Genomic DNA, 27,113 nt, shown 5'->3' on the forward strand with positions numbered 1-27,113 from the left:
CCAGGGAGTATCAATGTTGGGGTGGTGGCGGGGAAATGGCGGCCAGGGGCAATGCGCAGGAATGCTCCGCGCTCGAAACGTCTGCATGCAACGACGAAAAAAATGAAACGCCAAAAGAGAAGGAGAGCAAAAATCGTAGTACAAAACGCGTGTTAGGCTTTTTAGGATTTTCCGTTCAACGTGCGCATCACATTAATATTACACGTATTTTCCTTAACGATTACTGTTTGCGCACGCAGAGCTGTAACCACACAGTGTGATGTATTTACTCGTTTTTTCACTTCATTAATGAGTTATTACTCAATCACATGACGTTTACGTGACAATGAACCGTATCTGTTCAATTTTTTTCCTTTTTTTATGCCGTACAAAAATTAATGTAATACGTTTTAATTCACTTTCGTTACCTATTAATCACGAGCTGAACTTTGCCGATGGAAGGTGAGTGTCGAATGACCTACTAACGAAAACTTATTAGAGTAGCGTACGTTTTTCATAGATCAGTAGCTGAATTAGATGTCGTAGAGTTGATTGTAGTGAAATATATGACCCGGACAGTAAACTTAGCCGGGTAATTTTTGTTTTAATAGATTCTACGGAGTGGGTCATTCGTGTTTTTCTACTCTAAACCACCGGCATTTCCTCGCTGAGATAATAAAAAAACAAAAAAACTTGCGTTCTAGAACACCACGAACGAACCCGATCGTGTATTTGTGTTTAAATGTTTATGCAATTGGCATCTGCATTTGTGTAGTTTTGTACTTACATTTTGTTCCACATATGGTATCAAGTTTACAATAGAAAATAAACAATGCAGTAGGCATTGTATGATTAACATGACGACACGTAAAGGCTGGGAGTTGAATTTAAAATAAACTTAATCAAACAATAAGTGTAATAATAGTAATACATTACATTCTGTTATCTGTGCCTTACAATTTACTAGTGAAACAACTGTGTTCTACTTTTTCGTAGTTACAAATGTTGTATTTTTAGTGAACCTATCTTTGTAGTAAAGTAATCGATGTACCAAAGTTTTATCAATAGATAAAAACCGAATAACATTGTCTACGCAGTAAAATGTGTATAATTCATAGTAATGATAGAATAACCATTGTCTCTCTCGTGCGTAATCAATTGATGTGGTAGAAAAAAGTACTTATTTTAAAACAAAACAAATTATTACTGATAGTATGAGATATGTGACATTTGGAGTAATGAACGCCAGAGCGCGTTAGCACAATAGATGTTTACAAGTTTTCCATTTCAAATATTAAAGAAAAAATAGAGAAATCGGATACGAATGTCGGGTGCTATTGCGTTATTGTATTGCGCATTATTAAAATCTTAATTTTGTTGAAATAATTAACAACTTTGTTTTTACATTTTTTATTTTAATTCTACTTTTGTGTTATGGGAAGACAACATCGATTTTACCTATTAAATGTCTCACAATCAACAAAAAATGTGTTTTATTTTCTCGATAGATCGGTGTCGTTGAGAATTACAACATTTTTCAGAGACTTCATTTTACCAATAAAAGTAATTTAAGAAAGTATGAATGCTTCATTCTATCAGTCAAAAAACTATTAACACAGAGTTTTTTATTTAGTAAGTTTACATCGATAACTCCTACTAAGTCGTAGCTTAATTTTGTTTCTGTTCGTTATATAAGATTTAAAATAGTTATGATTATATATATTTTTTGTGTTATCAAAAAAAAAAAAGTTAAAAACTTTGAGTTATGCCCTTTTTTTAGAAGATGTCCGACACATTGTCATAGCCTCAAGGCGACTAAAGCGGCTGTACCCTCTCCAATGGCCAATTGTTACTATTAACAGTATAAGATTTTGGCGTTCGTAAGACCATATGAAAAGTAAAAAAAAAAAAATAACTCGTTAAGCAAAAATCTTGTTTACATTACTGTGTGATCCCAACTGTAACACGTCCTCCTCAGAAAGTCCTGATGGCAAATTATCAAATTAGTTGATGTTTAATTAGAGAATTTTCATTCGTAATAACAAACTTGAAAAATAGATTAAGTTTCAGTTTGAGTGAAAGCAGTAAAAAAAAAAAATAATTATTTTATATTATTATAACATTTTATACTACACTATACAAATAATTACACAGTAAAATGTGATGATAAAAAACACAAAATAGTGGTAATAATAATGGCAAGCTTATTTTTATGACCCCATCTGTTTTTTAACAGTAGATAGGTATTGTGTTGTTTGCATGTCCTTTGGATCTGACAAACTCATTACTACATTATTACCTAAAGAGTATTTCTTTCTATATTGAACTGTAAAATATATATTATTTCATTCGTACATAAAAATATTATGGGCCTGAATATAATTGGGTAAGAAAGTAAATATAGTTGTCAATTTAATTATTTTATTCCACGTGTATTATAAATTACACTTAATTAAATTTATTTTATGAAAAATCAGTCAATGAAATTCGCCGAGATCAATTTATTTATTTGTAATACATTTTATCTAATCTTTTATTATCAAATGTACGTGTGACTAGAATACTAATTATTATTATGTTACTCACTACTAATTAAAAAAAAACTTTCCTCTTCCTTTGCCGTCTCATATTTTTTTATTCGTTTGGAGTACTATTTTCAAATTATGCCTGTATATTGTTAAATATTGACAATACCATCATCAACGGTATTGAAAAAACTCCCAGTGGACATTCCATAAAAAAGAAAAACACATTTAATACAGCGCAGTGCATTTTGGACACGTTCTTCATAAGCTTAAAAAGCGGAGCATGACTACTTTGCGTCTTGTTTACCACCGAATTGAATATACAGAAAAACTTTCATCGGCGCCTTCTACTATTCACTTCCGGTTCTATAATATGGCGATGGAAATGCTCTTAAAAACAGAATTTTTTTTTGTTTGCACAATGACAGTCCAAGAAGAAGAAATGTTAGAGATCACATTATTAAAAAAGTTGTGTACACATTGAAATTCTATAAAAATAATGATAATGACATGGTATATTAATATAATATATAGAAATACGACGACAATCGATAAAAAAAATATATTAATCATGTGTACAATCAATCGTAATGACGAAACACTCTTGTTTGACAGTCAGCAGTTTGTTATTTTCTTTTTTTATTAAATACAAATTTTTACTTAGACTACAATATCTACGTATAGACATGCCTGCTAAACGTATAATGTTAAATTTTTTAAGTTTAAGGTTTTCGTCCTGGGGCAAAACGATCTGACTAGTAAAAATTCTAAAGTCCATTTTTGAAGTTAAATCTACAATTTATTCACATACATTACCAGGTTAGCACTTACGTTGTAATTTATTAAACTACACTATCTTGCTTTCCTTTCCACAATGGTCATCCCAAGACATTATCCTTATACTTACATTTTTGAAAACCGTAGGAAGCCGAATAGACGGATGGTTATGTCAATGAATTAAGTGTACAATTTTGCTTTATGTTCAATGAGTTTTCATAAGTGAAAGCATTTCTTAGACTTCTTTTTGAAAATTTGCTTTATGCTTATTTTATTATATTCCATAAAAGCCAAAACAGTTTTCTTCCTATAGAACGTTTTTTTAACTTATTGTGTATTATATAAAAAACAAATGGACTTTTAAAGTTCTCAAATAATAAGATAATATGATAGGCACGATAGTGAGATAGTTGGGCAATCGTTTTCAAATTTAACTTCCTTATAAAGTTTAATTATTTATATTACTGTTTATTTAATTGCACGTTAAATTAAAAAATAAGGGAATAAAAAATACCCCAACGATCAATAAACTAATTAATAATTCGATAATTACCGATGAGTTAAAAAAAAAGTAAACATTTTTAAGCTCGGGTCAAAAAGTGGTTTATTATAGCCTCAAGTTCATATGAACTGTAAGTAACATAATAATGATCAATTTTGAACTTTTTATTATTTGCTACCTATTACTTATTCATAACTGTTTCATATAAGTCTAAAATATTTTTTAAAATCCCATTTTTTTTAACTAGTAGTTATCTGAAACAAAATATTTTACTCTGACGTCAAACAAAATAAATTTTAATATTTTAAGTACAATCGTGACTTGATAAAAACATGCGTGTAAAGTAAATGATAGACAATATATAACTCAATGATTAGATATAAAAATAATATCTATTTCATAAAATCCATGACAATTGTATGCTTTTACATAGAAATTTAATTGATATTATGTATACGACTCAAATTGGATACTATTATTCAGTAAATTTCTTTATTGCTTTATTTTACTCTGGATCGCTATTTAAAAATAATCGAAAAAAAAAAGTAATCACGGCAACAAAACTCAAACATAACTAATCATTTCGAGTGGGGGTGGAGTTACGATCCACTAACCCTCCTCCAATGCGCCACTGGGCTAATTTACTATGCTGAATTTCGATCACTTTTATATAGAGTATTCAGTTTTCATTTTTTGTAACAATTGACATGTTTCCTTACTTACTGAACACTCTGTAAATTGAACTATATTGTTATATTACTATTTCATAGTCGAAATTATATATTTATTACACAATTATATCTCTGTATTATCGACTTTTTTTTAAACATTTTACCTCGACATCAGACTATATGATTTATACGTACTCGCCAGTTGTTTAAATTAAAATCAATTTAAATTATTAGGAGAAGTTAAATTGTTCACAAAAAAGAGCAGTGTACGACAATATAAACAAATATTTATGGCTTTTATAAACAAATTATTGTGTCAAAATAACGAGTAAATAAGTATTCATGGAAAAGCGCCTTACAAGAAAGAATTAGACAATAATATTAACATTAGTATAAAATATTTCTAACACATTAAAAAATTGAAACAATTAAATTTTTTATAAAAACATACTTAAAATATGTGAAATATATGTTATTCGTAAGAATGTTGTTTATGAAAGATTATTTACACTCCATAGGAGCTAAAATAAAAAAACTTTTAATAATATTTTTTTGAAAACTTAGAATTCAGACACCATCTTAATCAAATTATCGTTATGAACACTTATACGTACTTGTCTGTAAAGAACGTGTCTTTCATAAAAAATATATTTGGACGTTTTTTTGTTATCGTAAAAGTGATAACCTATTTTGATCTAACACAATAGAGCCAAAAACTACAACACTTGTTGAAAACTTAATTGAAAAATGTAAATTACTTCAGTATGTGATGGGTATTCCATCGGTGTCAATATTTTTAATGTCAACATACCTTTGTAGTTTACTCGTACATAGAAGTTAGATTAATTTAATTTGAATTTCACTCTATCGCCCAAAGTAATTCGATTGAATTGTTGGGATGAAAAATTCACTCTGAGATAGTGACATTGTAAATAGAATATCAACATAAAGATGATAAGGTCAAGAAGTGAAATTTTTTAAATGTAGCTTAATTTTGAATTATTGTTTTAATCAATAAAGCTGTCAAAAAATGTATAAGAAATCAATGGGATAATAACAATACAGACAAAAAAATACATCAATTCCTACAATTGGTAATGTTATATAAAAACAAATAAAAATTATTATTGATGAAAAAATTGCATGGAAAATTTTTTTTTTTTATTATAGTTATGCATAACTGATGTTGGCAATATCAATTAATAAATTGTACTTGAATCAATCAGTAATATTATGTTAATGATGTTTAGAATCTAAATTCGAAACAGGAGTCTTTAATTGTACCACGTGTTTTAAGGTGGTCCTTATCAAATTTAAAAAACTCGATGCCAGGTTTTTAGTATTTTGTTCTGTACAATAACTAAGTAATATTGGTCAAGTGCGAGTGTTGTAGGTCAACCTCTTTGTGCATATCAAAGATACTGAAAATTGACGAAGAGGAATAGATTCGTAGTAATGTGTAACATATGTACACGATAAATGCTTCAAATGTTGACCTCTCTTCAACAATATTCAATCCTTGTGAAAGGTATGAAGGGGTGACCTAGAATATTCAAACTTTATCAAAGTTATTTATTTATTGTACAGAATAAAATCAGAATATCTGGATTAAATTTTTTTTAGATTGAAAAATAAGGACCACCTCCTTAGGTGTAACGAATAATTTCACATTTCGACGGGTTGTATCACGTTTAAACATTCTTTGACCTTGTCAATTTATAGATTTTTCATACTTCATGATTAATATCATAAAAGATGTGCAAATATATCACTGTCGAATGCTAACTATCGGATATTAATAAAAATTAGAGTTTATCTTCTTCAATATCAAGTAAGTTAATTCAATTATTGTGGAAGTAATTTTTTTTTGTATTTGCTACTAAATTTATAACTTAATGTTACTGCATAAAAATAAAATTCNTATAACTTTAATAACTAAATTTATAACTTAATGTTACTGCATAAAAATAAAATTCAAATATCTATTTTAATATTTTTATATTTCCATAAAAATAAATAAATTATTTTCTAAAAATGTTGACAATGTATGACATGCATACTTTGTCAATAATTTCCCTAAAGACAAGTCCCTGTAGGGACTTATAAAAATGTATTCATTAATGTACGGACTAATACAGTGCAGGGTGGAAATCAAAATGTTCATGTTTTAAATTTAATAGTTTTTCAATTAAATTGTTATCTAAAAATGTATTTAAAAAAAGCTTAGAGTTATAGTCACACGTATCTATTAAGACCAGGTTTATTCGTTAACTTGATAAAACTTGACGTAACGTTGCTAAAACTATTTTTGTTATCTATTCACTGACAAAACCAATCTCTTTACATTAAGCCATTTAGTCTTACAAAATATTTGTTTAGATAAAAAAACAAACATTTTAGAAGGGTGGTGCAATTAGTGCTCTGCGAGAGACATGTATGTTTCTACGGTCACATGTTGTTATTATTATTGTTATTATGGTACGTGTTGTTATTTTTTAACTGTTGATCACACAAGGCCGACAAAAAGAGACATGCGCCCAATAGAACATTCCGCGATCACGCTCTCGACCAAAGGCGAGTCCGAAGTCGGTTTAGTGGCGTTTAACAACTTTTCGCGATAGTCGAACGATTTGTCGAATCCTCGTACTCTTCGTGATTTTTAGTTTTCAATTTTTCACTGTGTTTTCATCCTGTTATAAAAAATACAATGATCTCGATCGTCGATTTTCTTGCCAACGAACAATGGCGCTTGCAACGACCCGTCGATTACCACGAAGTTTTTTTACGGAAAATACTTATATTATTATAAATTTAATAACATAATAATATATCGAAGTGTTTGGGTGATACTCTAAATGTATAGGTAGGATTATTCTTGGTTTGCTGTAAGATGAAATTAAAGATATATAAGCCAGTGTAATGTTTTGCCAACGTTATCGCGTGTCGCGTTTGAAAAAAAAAATTATAAGATTAAACACATTTTTTATACCCCATTATTTTATTTTATCCTAGTGATTTTTTTTTCAAATAGGCTGAAAAAAATTGATGGTTTAAAATCTTCCTACAATGTACCCTTGAGGTGAATTCGTGTTTGTTATAGCGTTTCGCTTGTCAAAGTAATTTTTACTTTGCAAAGTGTAAACTCTATAAAACTCTTCACATGCATGCAATTCATACTCTATCATAAAAAATATTTTATTTTCTACGAACAATAATGTTTGAAATCATTTATATATTTTATTTCATTTGCTTAATGTTTAAATCTTGCGCATAATCGATTCCATACAAATGTATATAGATTGAACACTACAAACTATAAAGCAAATAAAATACAAAAAAATTGTTTAAATAGTATATTTAATATAAAATAGACCATCTTAAGGTTAAAATTAATACTATTATTCTCAATCAATTATAAATCGTATACAATTAAACAACATTTAAGAAAATTAATATAAAAAATATTAGCCTTCACTTTTTTTTTAAATTTTTATTATTTTTAATAACTATATGTACAGTATTGAATTCATGTCTACTTCAGGAGGAGCTGTAACTATTTCTGGGCATTGCGTTAGCGCCCTTTTAAAATATATGGGTAATTTATAGTACTATTTAAATTTCATCTTTTATAGCTCCTAGAAAAAAATATATAAATTAAATACTGGGTGGTGTATTTGATTTATAATTGACTTTGAAAATGTATTTTTTAAATTAATACAACATGAAATTAAATAAATCGATAGAATACTATTAGATCTATGTAAATTTTAAATATTATGAAACTTATTGACATTTTTTCTGATTGTATTAATACGAAGAGTTAAAAAAAATGAATGTTTAATGCGACGTGTTGACATGATGGACATGAGAGTGAATTTTTATAGATTGATATTAGCTAATCATCGCACAACATTTTTATATTTAGGAATTGATGTATGGCTAATATTATAATATTTTATGATAATCATAGCTCTAAATATTAATAATTCAGATTCAAACTAAAAAATGACACGTATGGTAAAAATGAATTTATAATTAATAAGGTGTCGCATTATTATTTCATCACAACAATCATTAATTTATTTTGACGAACATAAAATATTGAATAATATAATAGATCGAACAAAGTGCATTTTGAAATATATTTTAAATGTAAATATTGAATAAGAAATATATATACATTAGACATACCTGAGAAAATAAATAAAAAAATATTTTTTTATAATTTTGTATTTTATACAAACTGATCTGATGAAAACATACACAATGGATAATAATCAGAAAGTAACTAAAAATATTCTATCTTATAATATTTTTATTGCAACCAACTGCACGTGTAGGCAATTTCAACTGAAATATAGAAAGCGATTAAAAAGTAATCTTGTAAAGTTTCGCCTCTCGTGTACAGTATAATGATGAATACATATAAGCTCCTGTAATAGTAGTTTCTTTGTTTAAAACATGACAGTAATTACGTTTATGTTCATCAATATGAACCGACTTAACTAACCAGATTATGGAAAATTCTATGTTTTTCATTGGTAACGACTTACAATGGAACATGGGAAAACGAGTGTTTTATAAATTGTTAATGCACTTCGGCATATGTAATTAGTATTGGCTATTTGTGGAGGGCTCGATGATAACAGAATGTAATGGATTATAGTTTATTTTATGATGATTTTTAAACATGATATATCCCTGTGCGTGTAATACTTTTGCCTAAAACTAACGTTTGTAGATTTGGTCTATTAGTTTGAGAGCAATTGTTATATTCACACGCATGTTGTTTTTCTCTGAGACAACTTGTCAAAGTAGTACAGCCATTGGTAGAACTCATCATAGACAGAACGCATTAAAAATCACCGAGGAAATGCTTAAGGTTGATCATTAATGTTGTGACAAACATGGTAAAATATACGCTGTGTTATTTCTTACAGGATAACGAGAATGAGCAGGACCCAGAGGGGTCTAGTAGTAGGCCTGTAAACTTAAATCTCTGTACTAGTTTGTGCTGCTTTTGCGGTTTTTCTCTTGTGCAGAGTGAAATGTACGCAGCTGCAGGAGGCGCATCTTTAGCCAGCAGACGGCACAAGCATAAGCAAAGGAATACGGCTGACACCGATGCTCTTATACATCAACAGTTTCAGCGAAGGTTTCAGCAGCACCAGCAACAATATGCTCCGGCCTCGTTGGATCATCTACGGGCCTCCACTTCACTGGTTACCCCAACCACTCCCATTTCACCATTCGGTCAAGTCAAATTGCAAAGTCCGTTCGAACTCCCCGAGGTAAATACAAAAAACATACATAAGTATGCCATACTAAAACAGAAAATGTCTGTGTCAAATACTTTTTGCGCTGAATTATATACTATGAAATTGTTTATGAAAAGAGATAGCCCAAACGAGTGATGAGATGACAACAATTAGTGTAGTATAGTATACAAAATACAGATGTGTTGTTTGTAATTCCGAAAAGAATTTGACTTGAACGTGTTAATTAATAAATTATGTAAATTAATAGTGACAGTTAAAAATATTGATTATTCGAAAAGATAACATTTGATAAACATTTATATTTAATCATTTTAATTATACTTGGTGTGTAGGGGATTTATTTGGATCAAATTCTTCATGTTAGATAAATTTTATATGCAACCGTATATTTAATTTCATGAATTTTGAAAGTTAGAATTGTCATAACAATAATAATTATCTTTGTTTTTCACGCACTGTCTAAGTGAAATTTGCTCCTTGACTTGAACCAAAACATGTCAATCTTAAATAAATCAATCAAATTTGGAAATCATAGATATAATTTCGGAAATCTTTTGTTAAGTTTAGCATTAATTTTTCAATTGTTAACCGAGGCGATGACACGGGAAGGTATTAATTAACAAAGATTGAATTTTACAGGAGAAGAAAAAAACATTTATCTCGCAACATTTATATCGCGTAGACATACGAAATGCATTGCTATTTACATTTACAGGGTGAAAAATGATTTTTTCTATAAGATGAGACAAGGTTTCATATTCAGACAAATCTAAGTCATAAAAAGTTGGCTTAAAACTAGAGTTAAAAATCCAAAAATTATACTTTTTTAATACTTAACGAATTATTTATCTAAATATAAACTCATTTCATGGGTGTTCTTAGAGTTTTTTTCTTAGGAGAGATATACACAAGACATTTCTTTTACTCTCTCCGAAGTACACCTATGCTATGAATATTTTTTTTATCGTGGGAGATTCTATCTCCATTTTCTCCCTGTGAGAATGACTAATTTTATAATATGACGATTAGTAAATTTTCAATTTATTGACGGCATTTGATTTTACAAATATTATTCGAGAGAGTCAAGGCAAAACCTATTGCTTTGTGTGAGTTATCATTTGAAACGTTGCGTTTTAGAAGTATAAGACTTGATGACGGTTCTATTTGAACCTTTGTAATTCTTGTAATCAATTGGTCGTACGGATTCCTATTATAATTGAATCGATGCACATAGAGACCTGTATACATCTATTAATTATTAAACTTTGAAGTTAGACTCATTTGCATGATATTTGAATTCACTGTGAAATATTTGATCGAATTTCAAAGTGAATCGTTGTCGGATTGTTAATGACTTGGTATATGATTATAAAAGCTTTTATATGTTTATCGTATGGATAGTACGGAGATTTGGATGAATATTTTATATGCCGTATGACGATCCAGTGTAACAACAAGGACAAGTTTGTCTTGTATAAAAAAGAATAAAAATAGCATATATGATCTTTGATCAATCGTTCTTGATTGAAATTACAATATATTTGTCATTTTATCTTTTTATAATCGTATGCACTTCAAATATAGTTATAATTTACATTATAAATCAACAAATAAAGTTTAGTGTAGTATGAAATTCAAGTGTGGGCGTAAAACGGCTCTACGATTGAATCATATCAAACAATAGAGAAACATGGCGCAAAGTGTAGGCAAAATTAATACATCGGTGTATTATGTAAAACACATATGTTTTACAAATCAATTATTATTATTAATGCACATAAATTAATAATTTGATACAATTAAAGTTTAAAAAAGTAATTTAATTAATGTTTTTTTTTTAAATTAGGTTTACAGCGAATTATTTATTTTTATCTACTAACTTTTGATTTATATTTCGCTTATTACTGTAAGTATTTGTATGGTTTTAATATTTTTACAGACATGATATTTTTGTGATTTATAGTGTAAAACACTGCACCATTTGATGACATTAAATTAACCTTTTGTTTTTGTGTGGGGTACGCATATTTTTTAAATAATAATAATTAACGTATCGCCAAATACCGAATAAATGAAGTTAACCTCTTCATATTTAGTGGAATTCGCTCAATAACGTTGGCAAAACATTGAATCTGCGCGCTTCTGTTAATAAAAATATATTGTTATTTTGTATAAGAAAAATGATATAATTTTTCTGTTACATCGAGAAAAAAGAGAATATTGATGCGTTATAACATACGATTCGTTAACCAGCATGCCAAAAATGTAATATTTTTATTTGCATATTAACTTAATACCTAAACTTGGTTTTAGGTAATGATATTTTATAAAAAAAAAAATTCTGTTATGATCCAATAGAAGACAAATATTTAAATAGATAACAATCATTGTTTTAAATGTTTTTCAATTATAAAAATCGTGATAAAATTGGAAAAAACAAACTGAACATTTACTCTAATGCGCGTCAATATTTTCTCGTGTCGCATCAAATTAAAAAAAGAAAGGATCACTTCATAGGTGACTGCAACAAAGACGTCACGTTTCTATAGTTAGCCCGTCCGAATTCAATATACGTATCGTACATTAGTGGATCAGCTAAGAGGTTATATTTAAATCCACACTGTCAATCATGTCTTAATCTCGCAAAAAGCCATACTCGTTCAGCGAAACGATGAGAACGAAATTCCTCAATGATGTGTCCTGATTATGGCTAGCTCCGGTATGCAGGCAGCACTTTATATTCGAGAAAGACAAAAGATCCGGGTGAAAAAAATCCGCAGGGATAGATTCCAATTGCCAAGTCACGTGGCCACGAAAAATATCGCTCCTTTTCCGGAGTTTCCTCCTTCCACGTGGGTATGTATTGTACAAATTATAACACGGCGTAAAAAACTGCATTAGCGTACAAGACAAAATACAAATTTATTTACAAAAGTACTATTTTATTTACAAATAAAAACATTAATTTTCAGATACTGAGTTAACTGCTTAGCATTTTAAATGAGGATAACCACAACGCATGTTTAATATCATTAGCTTTATGCCATTTTTTTTATAAATATATATTTTTATTGTACACCATTACAAGTAAATGGCCACAACAAATAGTTTGCACTGTATGCGTTATGAGCATACACATATCGTTAGTTTTTTTGATCTGTTGAATAAAAACTATTTTGGATTGTGTCCATCTATAAAATGTCATTTTTATTCCGTTCGTGGTAACGTTGAAACTATTAAGTTGCGACTATAAAACTGTTTGCATCTTTTAATGTCGAGTAATAAATAAATGACTGAAAAAGTAAACTACATTATAATGTAATTGAAAACATTCGTCATGGTTTTTTTTTCCAGAAGCTGATTTTTCTTGATGTAGTATCGTGTTAATAGAAAATTATAATATCGTTTAAAAGATTATTAACGAAATTTCAACCGGTAGATTTAATTCGATTTTAGAGCTGAACATATAACCTAATGAGTTTCATTTAACAAATGCATTTTATCATATTAATTTTTGTGCAAGTCAAACTAACAAGAACTGGCCGCAGATCTAATACTGGCCATAAATTAATATGGTTTAACTATTGTGAGTCAGTATATCAAAAATATATATATCGAACAACCGAAATATTTTCAAGCAAACAATATTGGATAGGATTAACTTAATTATAGAAAGTGCACACGGTATACATGTCATAAGGGGGCACATAGACAAACAAAAACTTCTTGTAGGTACTTAAATAAAAGAGAATTTGGAAAACAGGTTAATAAATGTTTAGAAAAGACGGCTAATCTTGTTATCTGCCGTACTTAATGAATAGTTCTTTTGAATTTAATGAATAATTTAATGGATAAACATTTTGAAGGTTATATCCGTACTTGAAATAATTTAAGTAATTGTGGAGCAACATCAATACAACACTATAAATCCAAAGTGCTTTCTTTATGGGAAATATAGTTGGCATTGCGAATAAAATGTCAAAAATATTTAGATGCGCGATTTCATCAAGTTTGTTTTATTATTGGCTGTAAAATTTTGGAAACCGCGATGAGAAATGAAAATTGATAAACTTTAAATAGTTCTGACGCTCTTAGGTACTATAAATGTAAACCACTTTCTAAAATTACTCGACCCCAGAAATTTGTTAAGGCTGTACCGTTGAAAATAGCCTTGTATTTGTCGAAACCTAAGTTTAAAGTTTTATTGTTTGTATGACGTTTTAATGGTTATGAATGTTTGTATTTTATTTATAAACAAAAAAAGATCAGATGATAAAAAAATAAATCACTTCTATACAGATTTAAGGTACTTCCCTTGTTTCATCGTGTACATTTCTTTAACGCTTAACTCATACAAAAATATGATACGGACAAATTTACTCTAAAAAGTTTATTACTTTTTTTTATATTAGAATTAGCGTACCTTTAACAAATGTTTTTACATACGTATATGTCGTCAGCTTAAAGATTTCATCTTTTTATGATCTCGAGTACTTCAAAATAAATTCAATAAAGATGTACGTTTAAAAAATCTATGTATTATAATACATAGCAATAGTAACGTATTATACGAGTTATTATATAAGTTTAGACTATTAGGTTATTTATTTTCTAATTATTTTTTTCAATACATTTTATGTTGAAGAAGACGTGTCTCCTTCGACATAAAATGGTTTGTTCTAAACCATGACTTTATACCATTAAATTTTAATTTTCATAAAAAATTTCAAGTTTGATATTCTTCATGAACTTCAGATTATTTATATTATGTTACGTTACAATTAAAAATTTTATATTGTTAAATAACTAAGTGTTCTCAAGCTCCCTAACATGTAAAAGAGGATCACCACCTTCTGTAAAATGTTAAGTTCGGGAGGATGTAAAACCGATCGTTTTATATTGTTAAATAAACTGTTTCATGTAAGATTAACTTGAAATTAAATTTTACTATAGAGAAATGAAAATATTTATAAAAAATACATATATATATATTGTTGAAATTGTATTACCTAACTGCGCAACAAAGACCATAAATTATGTGTAGAGATTACCAAGTAAATGTCATAACAAATTTATTTCTAGGAAATGAACATATTCTATAGATTAAGAAGTAGTTAAGTTGATAAGAAGCACCAAATTTAAATTTATATAATAGACAAAAAGGTTATAATATTTTAATATTTCAATTATAGTTAAATTTTCTTCAAAGAATACAAAATATTTTAGCATCAAACATGCTAATGAGTGATTAATTAGTTACATTATGAATCCATTTGCACAAAATCCTTAGCGCACCTGTAGTAATATTTCACTTTAATATTCTTATAGCTAAACGTTCGATTTAACCATTAAAAAAGTATTTTTTCACGTAGTCTAAATTGGATAATTATTATTTTTGCAATCGTCAAAAATTAGATTGATTTTCCCTGCGTTTTTTTTTGTCTAATCCAAAATAAATATTGATGTTCTAAATAATAGGCATGTGATTTCGTTCTGATCCGTTTTCCTACACATTTACAGAAATGACACTGACAATTTTAATAGTCGTTATTCATATACATTTTTTATTATCAATGCGAGGTTCGAGTGCTCAAAAATATAATGCACGACTTTACAAAAGTTTTTCATAGGATCATTATGATCAAAACCGGCGTTAGAAAGTTCTATTAGAAAAAATTGAAACAAAAAGACGATTAAGACAATAATTTTACTCGAGTCGTACTTAATACTTCTTTTATATGCTTTTGATAATTTTTTTTTGTTAAAATGTTACATAAAAATAGCGATTACTAAGAAAAATACCGAGCTGAGGGAGTATCCTCCCTTAAAATATGCTCCTAAATTTTACGGAATAAATAACTTGTATACAGTAACAATAGGAATTTTGATTTTTTCACACTCAAAATCACCAGTTTTCTAGTTGAGTTTGCCGATAAACAAAATATATTGCCATTAATTAAGTCAATGAGTCTTAACCATTAAAAGTATGTTTTCAACAATGTTATGATTAAATAACAACATACAATGAAAATCACAAGTGTTTTTTACACCAAATCAGTTTGATATGTCTGCTTAATGTAATTCGATAAATTAATGCTAAAATAAGTTCTAAATCTTTTTCTGACAACATTGAGGTATGAAATAATTGCGTAACGCGAAAACACTGCAAGTTGTGTTTGCGGTGTTGAATTTCAGATAAAAACTACAATTTCAGTATCAGAAAATGATGAGACGGGAACACATTGGAGAATAATGTCGGAAAAAAGTTAGCCAACTTCTGGATACTTTCTTGAGCACTTGTATGTTACTAATGCGTTAGTTCTTTTAAATTGGTTGTACTCGCTTTTGATTTTTGTCACAAAATACCGATTCCAGTTTAAAATACTAGTAATGTGAGCTCGATACATGACGTCTCGCGAACATGGTATTTTAATAAATCTTGCAAACTTAAGTGTTAAGGTACGCTCGTCGCAGCGATCGATCGCCATGGTGTTGTCCTTCGATCGAAAAATCGTAGGGGATACGTAGAATTCATATGCATTATAAATGTCACCATTACGTCAGTTGCAGGTGTTGTGATGCACTGCTAACGATGCCCGGTAGTCGCGTGTCTATGTCGCGCATTGGACGCCTCCTATAGGTATTGCGTGATAACATTACAGCCACGACGAGACGCCGGACATGTTCTAGGGACACTGGTAATCACGTTGTCCTTATGAATTCCTGGTACTAGATTTTGATAATTGTCGCAAAATAACGTCTGAAATATTGAGTCGTTGCCTCATGAAATCCTGGTACAAATAATCCCAAAAACTTTGTGCAATGCGTCGTATAAAATTGGTCCGAATTTTTTCAAGTGCCTTGAGTAACGTTCATTTTGCTTTTAGATTAGGTCCGGTCCTGAACATTTACTATCGAAATACATAAATACTATCGTGTACTCGTTTTTTATTCCTTGTCTTTGCACTTCTTTACAGTTTTATTCTTGTCTCTACACTCATTCTCTGTTTTATTTTCCTTTTAATATTTCTATCTGTACCATGTTTTTATAATAATACTACACCATATATAGTATTAATATTACCATGATAGTTATTTTACATTATTAAAACATATACTATTATAAAACTGTTATTTTAATGGTTGTTTTTAAATGCTATCCGAGTATGAAAACAAAAAGATGTTTATGAGGTCGTAAATGAAATAATTATTTCTGTACGAATAAAGTATAAAACACTGAAATCATTAAATCCGCTGACACGCTTGTGTTTCGCAGTGTTTTATCAGCCCTGAAGGGTTTTGCATTATGAACTGCAGACATAATAACTTTTCATTACGTCTCACAACTACGTATGTTAATGTTGCCTAGTAATAATCGAATGTAATTATTTTTTCGCATATTAAATTCTCAGATATTCCAATAAATGATCCCATTAGACAAGCGTCATATTTGTTGCTTAATATCGGTTCGAGTCGAAAACGCAGCGTTTTTTGTATTTTATTGATCAAAATTCAAGTTAAAAAAAAAAGGATCTTTTTAGGAGTTTAAGTATCGTGTAACTCATTTGAAAAAGTTTGGTATCCTTTCGAGGGGCGCCCACGGACCTCGAGTTCGTAAAGTATTCTTTTCCATGTTATCTCAAGTGAAGTGTAATGAAAAACAACGTTTTACGTGTATATATATATATATATTTATACTTGCAAATAAACATTTTAAATTCAATAAATAAGATTGAACATTGATGGTGCAAATAAAAGGGACAAGTACTGTTTTTCCATAATCTGCGTTATCCGTTATTGGATCAATAGAATGTAAATTTTCAAAATGAATTTTGTTACTAACTAGGCCCTTTTTGGTTATAATTTATTAAATCTATTACGACGAGCAATATGTAGCTGAAGTAATAGCGAGTTAAAAAACCATTTCAATATTTGCGCTTGTCATTGATTAATCTCTCGCAATAGTAAACTCTGGAAAAAAACCATTACTATTATAACAACAGTAATATGATAAATTTCAATGGTTATCCAATCTCTCCAAACTGTTATTTGAGTAACGAAATCGATTTATTTAAAATTTAAATTCATCAATTATTTACTAAAAATTACTTTGTCTTTATACTATTACAACAAAAGTTCTGTTTTTAAATTTGTATTTGCTTTTTGTTCAGCAGCAGGTGGTCGATTCATCTTATTTTTCGTTTTATTCTTATTCCCTGGGAGATTACATTACAATGCTGGTTACAAGTTGAAATCCGTTGTCGATAAACATAAATAAAATTTGGTAGTTTTACGTTTGATTTTTCAACATTTGTTATAAAAAATAACTGATTTTAATTATACAAATTTTCCATATAGTACACTATTCGAGTAAAACAAATAGAGCTGTAATCACGGTATTCTGCCAATCGAGTACTTGTTTTTTTTATGTATTTCCATTATAAGGCTGTTGTCAAGGAAGTGCTATAACTTTTTAGAAGCGTTACTACTAAGTAAAAAATTGTACAAAATTTATTCTAGGCGCGTTTCCTGGCTATTTTTGGAAGAAAGATATCGTTGAAATCGTTTTGCAGACTTTTTGTGTTGGTCGAACGATTTTTTTGTATATCAATAGTTAGTTGGAGTTTCATAAATGCTTGTTATATTAATTTATAAAGTGGCGTTAAATCTAATTGCTGTAAACATAGTATTATTTAATGTTACGAATTCAAAGTCTGTTTTATGAGTTTTACGCCTTTATGAATAAATGCGAATCAGATTAAATTTACATTATTAAATTTGTTTGTTGATTTCCTTAAAAACGAATTACTTATAAATACAATGATCATTAACATTTCATTTAAAGTTTGATTGAAAATTAAATATTTTTTTTACAGAACAAAACTGTTGGAGTGGCATCTACAGCATGGCCGGGACCCGCAGGACCATCGCCAGACGCTGATTTGAGTGCGGCACCAGACCGTTCGATTTTAATTCATTTGCCAGGAGATCCACATAAAAAATGGAGAAAAAAAAACAAGGCAAGTATAAAATCAAACGAGAATTATGATTAGCATAGAAAATATATTGTGCACTTAAAAGTGCCAATGGAGTATTGCGTTAAAATCGATCACACGAGAGAAACTTAGTCATATTTTGCATTATTATTCTGATCGTGATAGCTAATAAATAACTCGCAAGTCAATTTTTCTTCTATTTATTGGAGGTATTTTAACTTGAGTAAAGTCCGACGTTCAATATTTCCCATAGGTTTTTTGGACGTCAACTAGTACGAGTAACCCAGTTTGATGTATTCTCACATCCGTATGGATTGAGAACTTGTATAAATTATGTGTGGTATTTTTTAATATCGCTCAAAATCAATATCGAAGGCGTTATCATATTATCGTTCATAACGAGACAATTGAAAGTTGACCTGTGGTTGTCGTAACGTTATTGTTCACTTAAGGAGCGAATACCGCTAAATTTACGTCCATAAAGGCTTATATTATGTACTCAAATGAAAATCGACGAGGTGTGCTCATTTTCAATGAATTTTTTATAACTGGGTCAGTACGATATTATGTCACATGGACAAAACGAATATTCTTTAATCAAATATTTAGCGTTTAAAACTATAAAGCATGTACTTACTTTGTGTGATTTAAAATTATATCGCATTTAATCATATACTTCACATAGCATTCGAATATTGATGAAGCCATAGCAATTTTTAGACATAAAGTACATCATTATTTAAAATAATTTCTGTGTTATTATAACAAGAAACTTTTAAATTTGAAATCGAACGAATCGCTCTTGTTAGTATCATTTTTTGTTTAGGCGAGGGAAGTCACGCAACGCAATATTATTTTTATCCGGACGTTTTAATCAAAAGAGAATAGAGCCGAATCAACTATAACTATTCTAAACATTTAAATGTATTATCTTAAAAAGTATTCTAATAAATATGATAGTCACTGACGCGACATTTTTGTCTAGATTATTATTCATCAAATAACATAACAATAACTAGTAGCTTCCATTTAATTTCAAACGTTTCTCAAGAAATGTTCCACCAAAATACATTTTTTTCTATTGATACTATTACAATGATTATTGTTACTAAAAACAAACGAAATTTTATTTAAAAGTATTGTTGGAAATTATTAACGACGATATAGGTGACAATATTTAGTTTCGAGTGTTATACAGAGTAAATAATTATCATTTATAGTAATGCATTTACATATTATAATACTAAATTTAGAAGGATTGAAATATTAATCGTTTGATTTTGCACAACTTACACGTCTAAGAGATAAAATCATATTTTTAAGTTAGGAGAAGAATAGTTAACTCAGAAAAACTATAAAACAACCTATGACCTATTGGATGAGTCTAACGTTCATTTTTTTTTTTTATTATCTGCGAGGTCATATCGCGTACAAAGTTTTAGTCAATACTGAGTATATGGATGTTAACCTTGAATTCGAGGTATGAAATTAAAATATTTTCAAAATATTTTGAAAATTTGAGTATAAAATGAAAACTCTTAGTATGCGCACAGTTATGAAGGAATTTATAGTTCAATTAATTTCAACGAATTTCAGAGGGAGCTTGGATTATTATTCTTTTAATTTAGAAATTTATTTTTCATACTAGAGCCATTGATCTTTTTATATTCATTATTTATGACATGAATTAATGTTTAATTCAAATTTAAAAGCCGTTGATTGCTTAACAAATTGCGTTTGTATTACCTTTGGAAATAATAAACATGTCATTTATTATTTTAACTGCAATTGTATTTTAAAATTATTAGTTCATTTATTTTACAAAAAGAGAGACTATGTAATTAATTATACTACAGTCAAGTTAAAAAAAAATGTACTCATAGTTATTTTCCTTAAATTGTCGTTAGTTTGAATCAGTTTAGATAATTAATAGTAATTTATTTATGAGTTGAAATAACACTTTTATCAATCTTTATTTACTGGTTGGCGTTTTAAAAATTACTTAGATTAAGGTTTAAGCTAAAGTTAACAGCAATTTTTTTTCTCCAATTTTCTTGACAAAATAGATGATTTGAAGTACAAACTTAGTTAAGAAAAGACAATATAAAAAATGAAATAAAAAACAAATATACATCCTTTAGTAACGATATGACTCGTAAGTAATATGTAAAGATATTTAGTTAATCAATATGATCGCAAGTAAAGTTAATTATTAAAGTTTATTTTTTTGAGTTATTTCATTATGAATGTAAATAGCGTGTTTTTAAAAACAAACACAATTATTTTCGACTTTAAACTTTATTTTTTGATGTAGTATAAACATAAATGACAGGTATAAAAGAAATTTCCTAATTATATTTATGCAATCGATTATTAGAGTAAATATTTTACCTAGAGGATGAAATGGGTGGTAAACATTTTTCAACTTTTAAGTACAGGTTTGTAAAAACTATGATAAGTCTCGGGTGTCTAAATACTTGTTACAAAATCGCATGCGAAAGCAAAAAAAAAAAAATGTATTTTAAAACTCTTTAATTTGTTATTTATGATTTTTCTTATGGAAAACAGTAAAAACTGATTTTTATAAACAAATCGACGATGCATTATTTTTGTGCTTCTTCTATCAATGTATTAATTGTATGTGTTTGTCCTGGCAGATTCATGATACATTGTCTTACGGGGAAAGTGCGGCTGACCGTCGACTGTTTGAACTGCAACAAGGGGCGGCAGCCAACACGTTACTCTATGTAGGCTTGTGTTCAGTGGCCTTAGGTCTTATCATAGCGTTCGTGGGCACTGGCGAGAAAGGTTTTAAGACTGTTCAACTTCGATTTATCGGTCCCGGCATGATATTCATAGGCATGTGCTGTTGTGCATTACGAATCATGTTGTGCTTTTGTCCTGCGTTTTGCTTCAAAAGGCGTCGACACAAGAGTATGTCCGATAAAATGGCCGAGTTCTACAAGTACATGCCTTTTAGAAATCATCCTATGGCTGCGCACAATACATCTGCTGTCGATAATCCGGCACCGGCCGAAGTTTTACCAATGGTTTTGTTGAAACCGGCCCTAAAACAGTCATGCGCGAGGGTCGATGAACAAACTCAGCCACAGTTGTATCAGGTTGGTAGAATTTTATTCAAAATTAGCTAAAAATCAATTTTTTTTAACGGTTGTCTATGTTACTCTATACTAAATAGGTAAAGCAGGTGCCCAAAGCCACTCCAGAAGCAAGCTTGGAGAGCAGCGTAGAAAACTTGATAGAACATGACGAATACTTGGACACAGAGGATCGGTCGAGTTCAAAAAATGACTTGAGCAGTATGAAAAACTCGGTTACATTTGAGAACCCTTTAAGTATGGTTTCAAAAATGATGACTAAATCGTCCGAAGAATTCTGCAATACGTCTTCCACGCCAGATGGTGATACTATCGACTACCAAGAATTGGTATTAAGTCCATTGAATTTAACTCAATAATTTTTTCTGCATCAAACTACTTATTTGGATGCATTCGGCAGTGAAAATTATGATAGTTGTAATCAGTGGTGAAGCGTCAGGGTCAACTTTGAGATGGCGATACCTCAATAACGACAAAAATTATTTATTTTATTAAAAAAGGAAAATTTTATCATTTATGTGTAAACGTAATGTTGTCTATATTTTCTCGAATATATACAGAGTGATTGATTTATCATTGACAACTAGATTAACCCTAAAATTATAATAATTATGAAAGTTATTAAGACTTAAAAAACAGACTAAGCACGAGGTGCGAGTTATGTTATTTTTATCATTATGTACTTTTTTACTACGCTACACCTCTCCTCGTGTATAGAAATATTCATAACTTTTAAATTACTGTTTTAAAAGTTATTATCGACCAGTTATTTTTCTAGTTAGATCATTTTCTATTGTATGAACTAGTTAAATGTGTATGTTGCTATTTAAAAAAATTAAGTCGGTATTCTCATAAGGAATAAGGGATGGACCTATAAAATGTTTAATTACTAATAAATCGAAGTATAAATAATACCAAATAAAGCCCAACATTTAAACTAGTGATCAATAATAAATCAATCGACCAGTATGTCTAATGCAATAATATGTGTGTGCACTATATATGTATAATCTTATACTTGAGGTGCAAAATTAGCTCTATTTTACGATAGAAATATAAATTTTAAATTAAATAAATGTTATCAAATGTAATATAATAGAAAGTATCAAAATTATTTGAGTGCACTTGAACGGTGGCATATTTAAGACTTCAGCGCACCGGTCCTGTTCACGGGCTGGTACAAGTCAACTCTTACACGGCTCGCTGCGCTGGGGTTGGAGATCACACTGATGGACTCCATGACTTATCTAGACTCGGTCATAGTATATTATTTAGCTTCATCAAACAATCATAGTGACAAACATTTAGCTACAATTATAACTCAAACACGTTGAGATAAATATCGAGTAAAAATTAATTAAACAAAATCTTCCTACCTGTAACTATTGACAACTCCATTATTCTCCTTTCAAATGAAATCAAAGTACTTGGGTTTAATTTTAGACAGAAGATTAACTTGAGCTTCTTACCTCTAGTGCTAACACGAGAAGCTTAACATTAGACTACATTTATTATGTCCACTCCTGCGCTCAGAAATCTCTCAACAGTATAAATACAACAAACTGGCAGGGCCTCGCTAAATATACATAAAAAAAAAATCATTATATAAACCATTAGGCATAAAACGCGCGACAACAAGACGGGACTAATTACATTAAGTCGCATTAATTACTTAGTTACACGAAGCAACAAAATTTGCGAAAATAATTTTTCGTACGTGTCCCTGACCTTATACAACTTATAAATTTTTTTTCAATAAATAGCATTAATTTGCTAAAAGTTTCAGAATTTGTAAACAAATAGTATAGATGTAATTGAAAACAATTGTGGCGGGGGTGGTTGGTAAGTATGCATGCGTCTTCAATCACCCGTTTAAAAAACAATTTCTTATTGAATTTTTTTTTTTTTAAGAGGAAAATAATTTCCACTTTTTCCACAGTAAAAATCTATTGTAAAAGTTAGTAATTGATAGTCGTTCAATACTCTTCGTGTATTGTTTCTGATATACTATGTGAATGCATGAAACGCGAGGAATAGGTCGGCTGTAAGACAAGCGTCCTGAATATCTGTTATCTGTTCCTGTCGCTCCATTGCCTACAGCTGAGCACTCTTAACGGACACGTTATTTCTTGTTGAGTGCTCTTGTTGAACGAACCCTCTGAGCTTGATGTTTTAAATAATGTTAGGCCTACTAGTTATTGCATTGCGGTGTAACTGCGAACGAAATGCTGTTATGGCGGTTAGTTTTTACGGATTTTTAAAGAAAGGAACCCTGTTTTGGTGATCTTGTATTCTTATGATATATGACATACACATACAAGTGATACAAATTCTTATATTATTAACATATTTTATGTTTATAACATAAGTGATAACGTAATATTACATGACATTGAGAAATCATGTGCAATTACCAAGACTGATAGTTTTCAATAATCACTTGAATTATTTTCCATTATCGACTCTCATGGTGTTAGGTTCAGTTTTATAATTATTATATTGTAATTGGCGAAATCGAGGAGAATTTAAGACAAATGCGTTTCAGTCGGATCATGTCATAATTATAATTATAATATTTGTGTTATAATTATAAAAACATTTAAAATTTTAGTGAAAATAGTGCTAGTCAGCTAGTCGGTAATTTTATAGATTATTGTTCGTCCAATAATATAGAAATAATTACAAGACTTCGTTTATCATTAAAAAAAATTGTTTATATTAAAAAAACAAAATGACATTAGTTAGCCTCTAAAAAAATATAAATCTATTTTTGGTTTAATGCATTTTTTTTCATAATTTTTATTAAACATTAGTAAATAATTTAAAATGTATAACATTTTTAACTCATACAGTTTGATATAACTTAATTAAGTTATGTTATGAATTAGGTTAAAATAACTTGATTATGTATATATATATCGATGGTTTAATGCAAAATAGAGTTAAATACATTTTTGTTTTTTCAGGAGAGCAGTTTAAATTTTTTTTTATGTATTATTAATTTTTTAATGGGATTTAATGACTAAAATATACAGTTTTTACTTTTCGAACTTTACACTGTACATTTTAATTGAATGTTAGTACAATTACACAATTAAATTATTTTCGTCAAAAATGTACTTCACTCTTTTTTGTACTCGGCTATCAAAATAAAATATTTTTTCATATTCATAGAAAAACAAAAATAACAACAACAGTAAAAATAATGACAGGTTGGGTTTAAACAAAAACAGCGTTCATGATAAAAACAAAACAAAGACAAAAATAAAACGTTAGCACCAGGGAGGTCTCATTACAGTGTGGACGTGGCATAGTTGGGACAAGTATAGATGACATCTGACAGCGATTAAAATCACTATCATAAGAAACACTTCGATGCAAATCTGTAGACAGTGTTTCATTTTAAGAAATTGGTGGATTATTCCAAAAGCAAAATTAACTCCTATTTTTGTTCTATTTCGACTGCCATTTATATTTGCACATAGAAAATAGGTCGTCGGTACAAATCTTTTTTTTCAATTTATAGTACGTAACATAAGCTTTAATTTGACATATATTTAAAGGATTGCAGTATTTTCAAAAGTGAAGTTGAAAAAGTTGAGTTTTGTAAAAAAAAAATTGCTATTTTGAATACCCTTATGTAGGGAGGTAAAGGGTCAGATTTTCAAAAATGTTAAATAAAATAAAAGGGAATTACATAAGGTTTTAATAATATTAAAATTACTATATATTATATAGTAATTAAATACAAAAAAACAATTTGTTTTAAAATCATTATTTTGATTTTTAATATTTTTAAAAATAATTTCTACAAAATGTCATTTTTAACCTATTTTTTAGTCCTTTAAAGTTGATTTTGTGAAAGTTTATAGCAAAAAAGTTGAATTTATTACCATAACTTTTAGCTCAACTTTCAAGTTTGAAATTGACATCATTAAGTAGAAAATTTTATAAAAATTTAAAAAATGTTATTGTTAAGTATAATATGCAGTCAGGAAATTTTATAATTACAATTTACAGTAAATTTATCAGAAAAACTCAATATTTGTTTGCATTTTTATAGTAATAGATCACATAAATAGAAATAATTATAATCATTTCTAAATAACATTTGGTGTTTAAAAGGATTCTACATTTGAAATATTCAGAATTTAATTAATTTTATTGATTCACTTAAAAATAATATAATAAAATATTATATATTTATAATATACAAATAATTATAATATAAATAAGAAATTTCTACTCACGAGGGGAGACTACAGTGATGGGGTCCTTGTTATTCATTGAAGTTATTGGATCTAAATGGGATAAAAATCAAACGAGTTGAAATTTTTTTTTAACTCAAAAAGAATTAAGAATAATATGCAAAAAATTCATTCATTTTCCGTGATTTCTAACTAATAGTAATAAAAATTTATATTTTGTAATCAAATATTGTATAGATATATTCGAGTTGGTTTTTTTTAAACTAAACAATGTTTAATAGTTAAAAAATTAATTATGGAGTCGTGAAAGGATTACTTTCCACTATAACAAAAAAATGTCCTGTGTTACTATATATTTTTATGATGATTTTCACGAAATTGGGTGTTATGGCAGTAGAAAAATTTTTCATTTGAAGTCTAGAGTTTCTGTTAATCATTTAAAATAATTATAAAGTTGACGAAACTGAATTGTTTTTTTAAAATTTGAACCCTAATAAAAATAATTTTTTATGTGGTATACTTGAGTTAAAATTTGTTCTAAATTAAAAAGACAAAGCTTAAATTAAATTAATTAATTTCTATCAAACATAACTAGTAAAATAAATCTGGATAAATATAATGAAATCATATACTTATTACTCCACCATTAATTGAAATATTTGACTTTATTTTTAGTTTTAAATACAAGAAATAATATTTTAATAGATTTTATGTGTTTTTAAATAACAAATATCTAAAATTTTAATTTAATTTTTGATTTATTTGAAAAATGTGAAAAATAAGCGTGTTACAATGGGCTGAGTGTTATAAGTACCATAATGCTTTAGGTTCTCTTAATATAGATGATATGATTTTTGGCTACATTTTTTTAATTTTAGACTACTATGCAATATTTTATAAATATACAGTACAGTATAATTATTTGGGCCATCCTAATTTTTTTCTAATGTTTCTACTTGAAATCTTCATTAATGGTGATTTTTGTAGATGAATCGTAAATGATAGATTTACAAATCAATTTTTTTACTTGATGCAGATTACTTAAGTCCTTTATATT

At 28.6% G+C, this 27,113-nt stretch overlaps 1 protein-coding gene across 2 annotated transcripts; it reads left to right on the forward strand.

The window, feature by feature from the left end:
• Positions 1 to 20: 20 nt before the first annotated feature.
• On the forward strand, positions 21 to 23,233 carry LOC126905697 (uncharacterized). Of its 2 annotated transcripts, none has more exons than XM_050685672.1 (5): positions 21 to 441; positions 9,395 to 9,745; positions 18,610 to 18,753; positions 21,387 to 21,851; positions 21,929 to 23,233. In XM_050685672.1, exons 2-5 carry the CDS (start codon positions 9,503 to 9,505, stop codon positions 22,205 to 22,207), a joined length of 1,131 nt encoding a protein of 376 aa, XP_050541629.1. In that variant the 5' UTR covers positions 21 to 441; positions 9,395 to 9,502; the 3' UTR covers positions 22,208 to 23,233. The 2 variants fall into 2 exon arrangements, with proteins under 2 accessions (XP_050541629.1, XP_050541628.1); XM_050685671.1 differs by lacking the exon at positions 21 to 441 and adding an exon at positions 8,666 to 9,336.
• Positions 23,234 to 27,113: the final 3,880 nt, after the last annotated feature.

The sequence above is a fragment of the Daktulosphaira vitifoliae genome, unplaced genomic scaffold (assembly GCF_025091365.1).
Source record: "Daktulosphaira vitifoliae isolate Bord-2020 unplaced genomic scaffold, ASM2509136v1 Scaffold_4, whole genome shotgun sequence".
NCBI lineage: Eukaryota > Metazoa > Arthropoda > Insecta > Hemiptera > Phylloxeridae > Daktulosphaira > Daktulosphaira vitifoliae.

Bases quoted from the DNA above. Each gene is read 5' to 3' on its own strand.
- LOC126905697 (XM_050685671.1), top strand. From the start codon at position 9,238: ATGTTGTTTTTCTCTGAGACAACTTGTCAAAGTAGTACAGCCATTGGT. The intron at 9,746-18,609 runs GTAAATACAAAA...TTTTTTTTACAG, and splicing joins GTCCGTTCGAACTCCCCGAG to AACAAAACTGTTGGAGTGGC. The intron at 18,754-21,386 runs GCAAGTATAAAA...TTGTCCTGGCAG, and splicing joins AATGGAGAAAAAAAAACAAG to ATTCATGATACATTGTCTTA.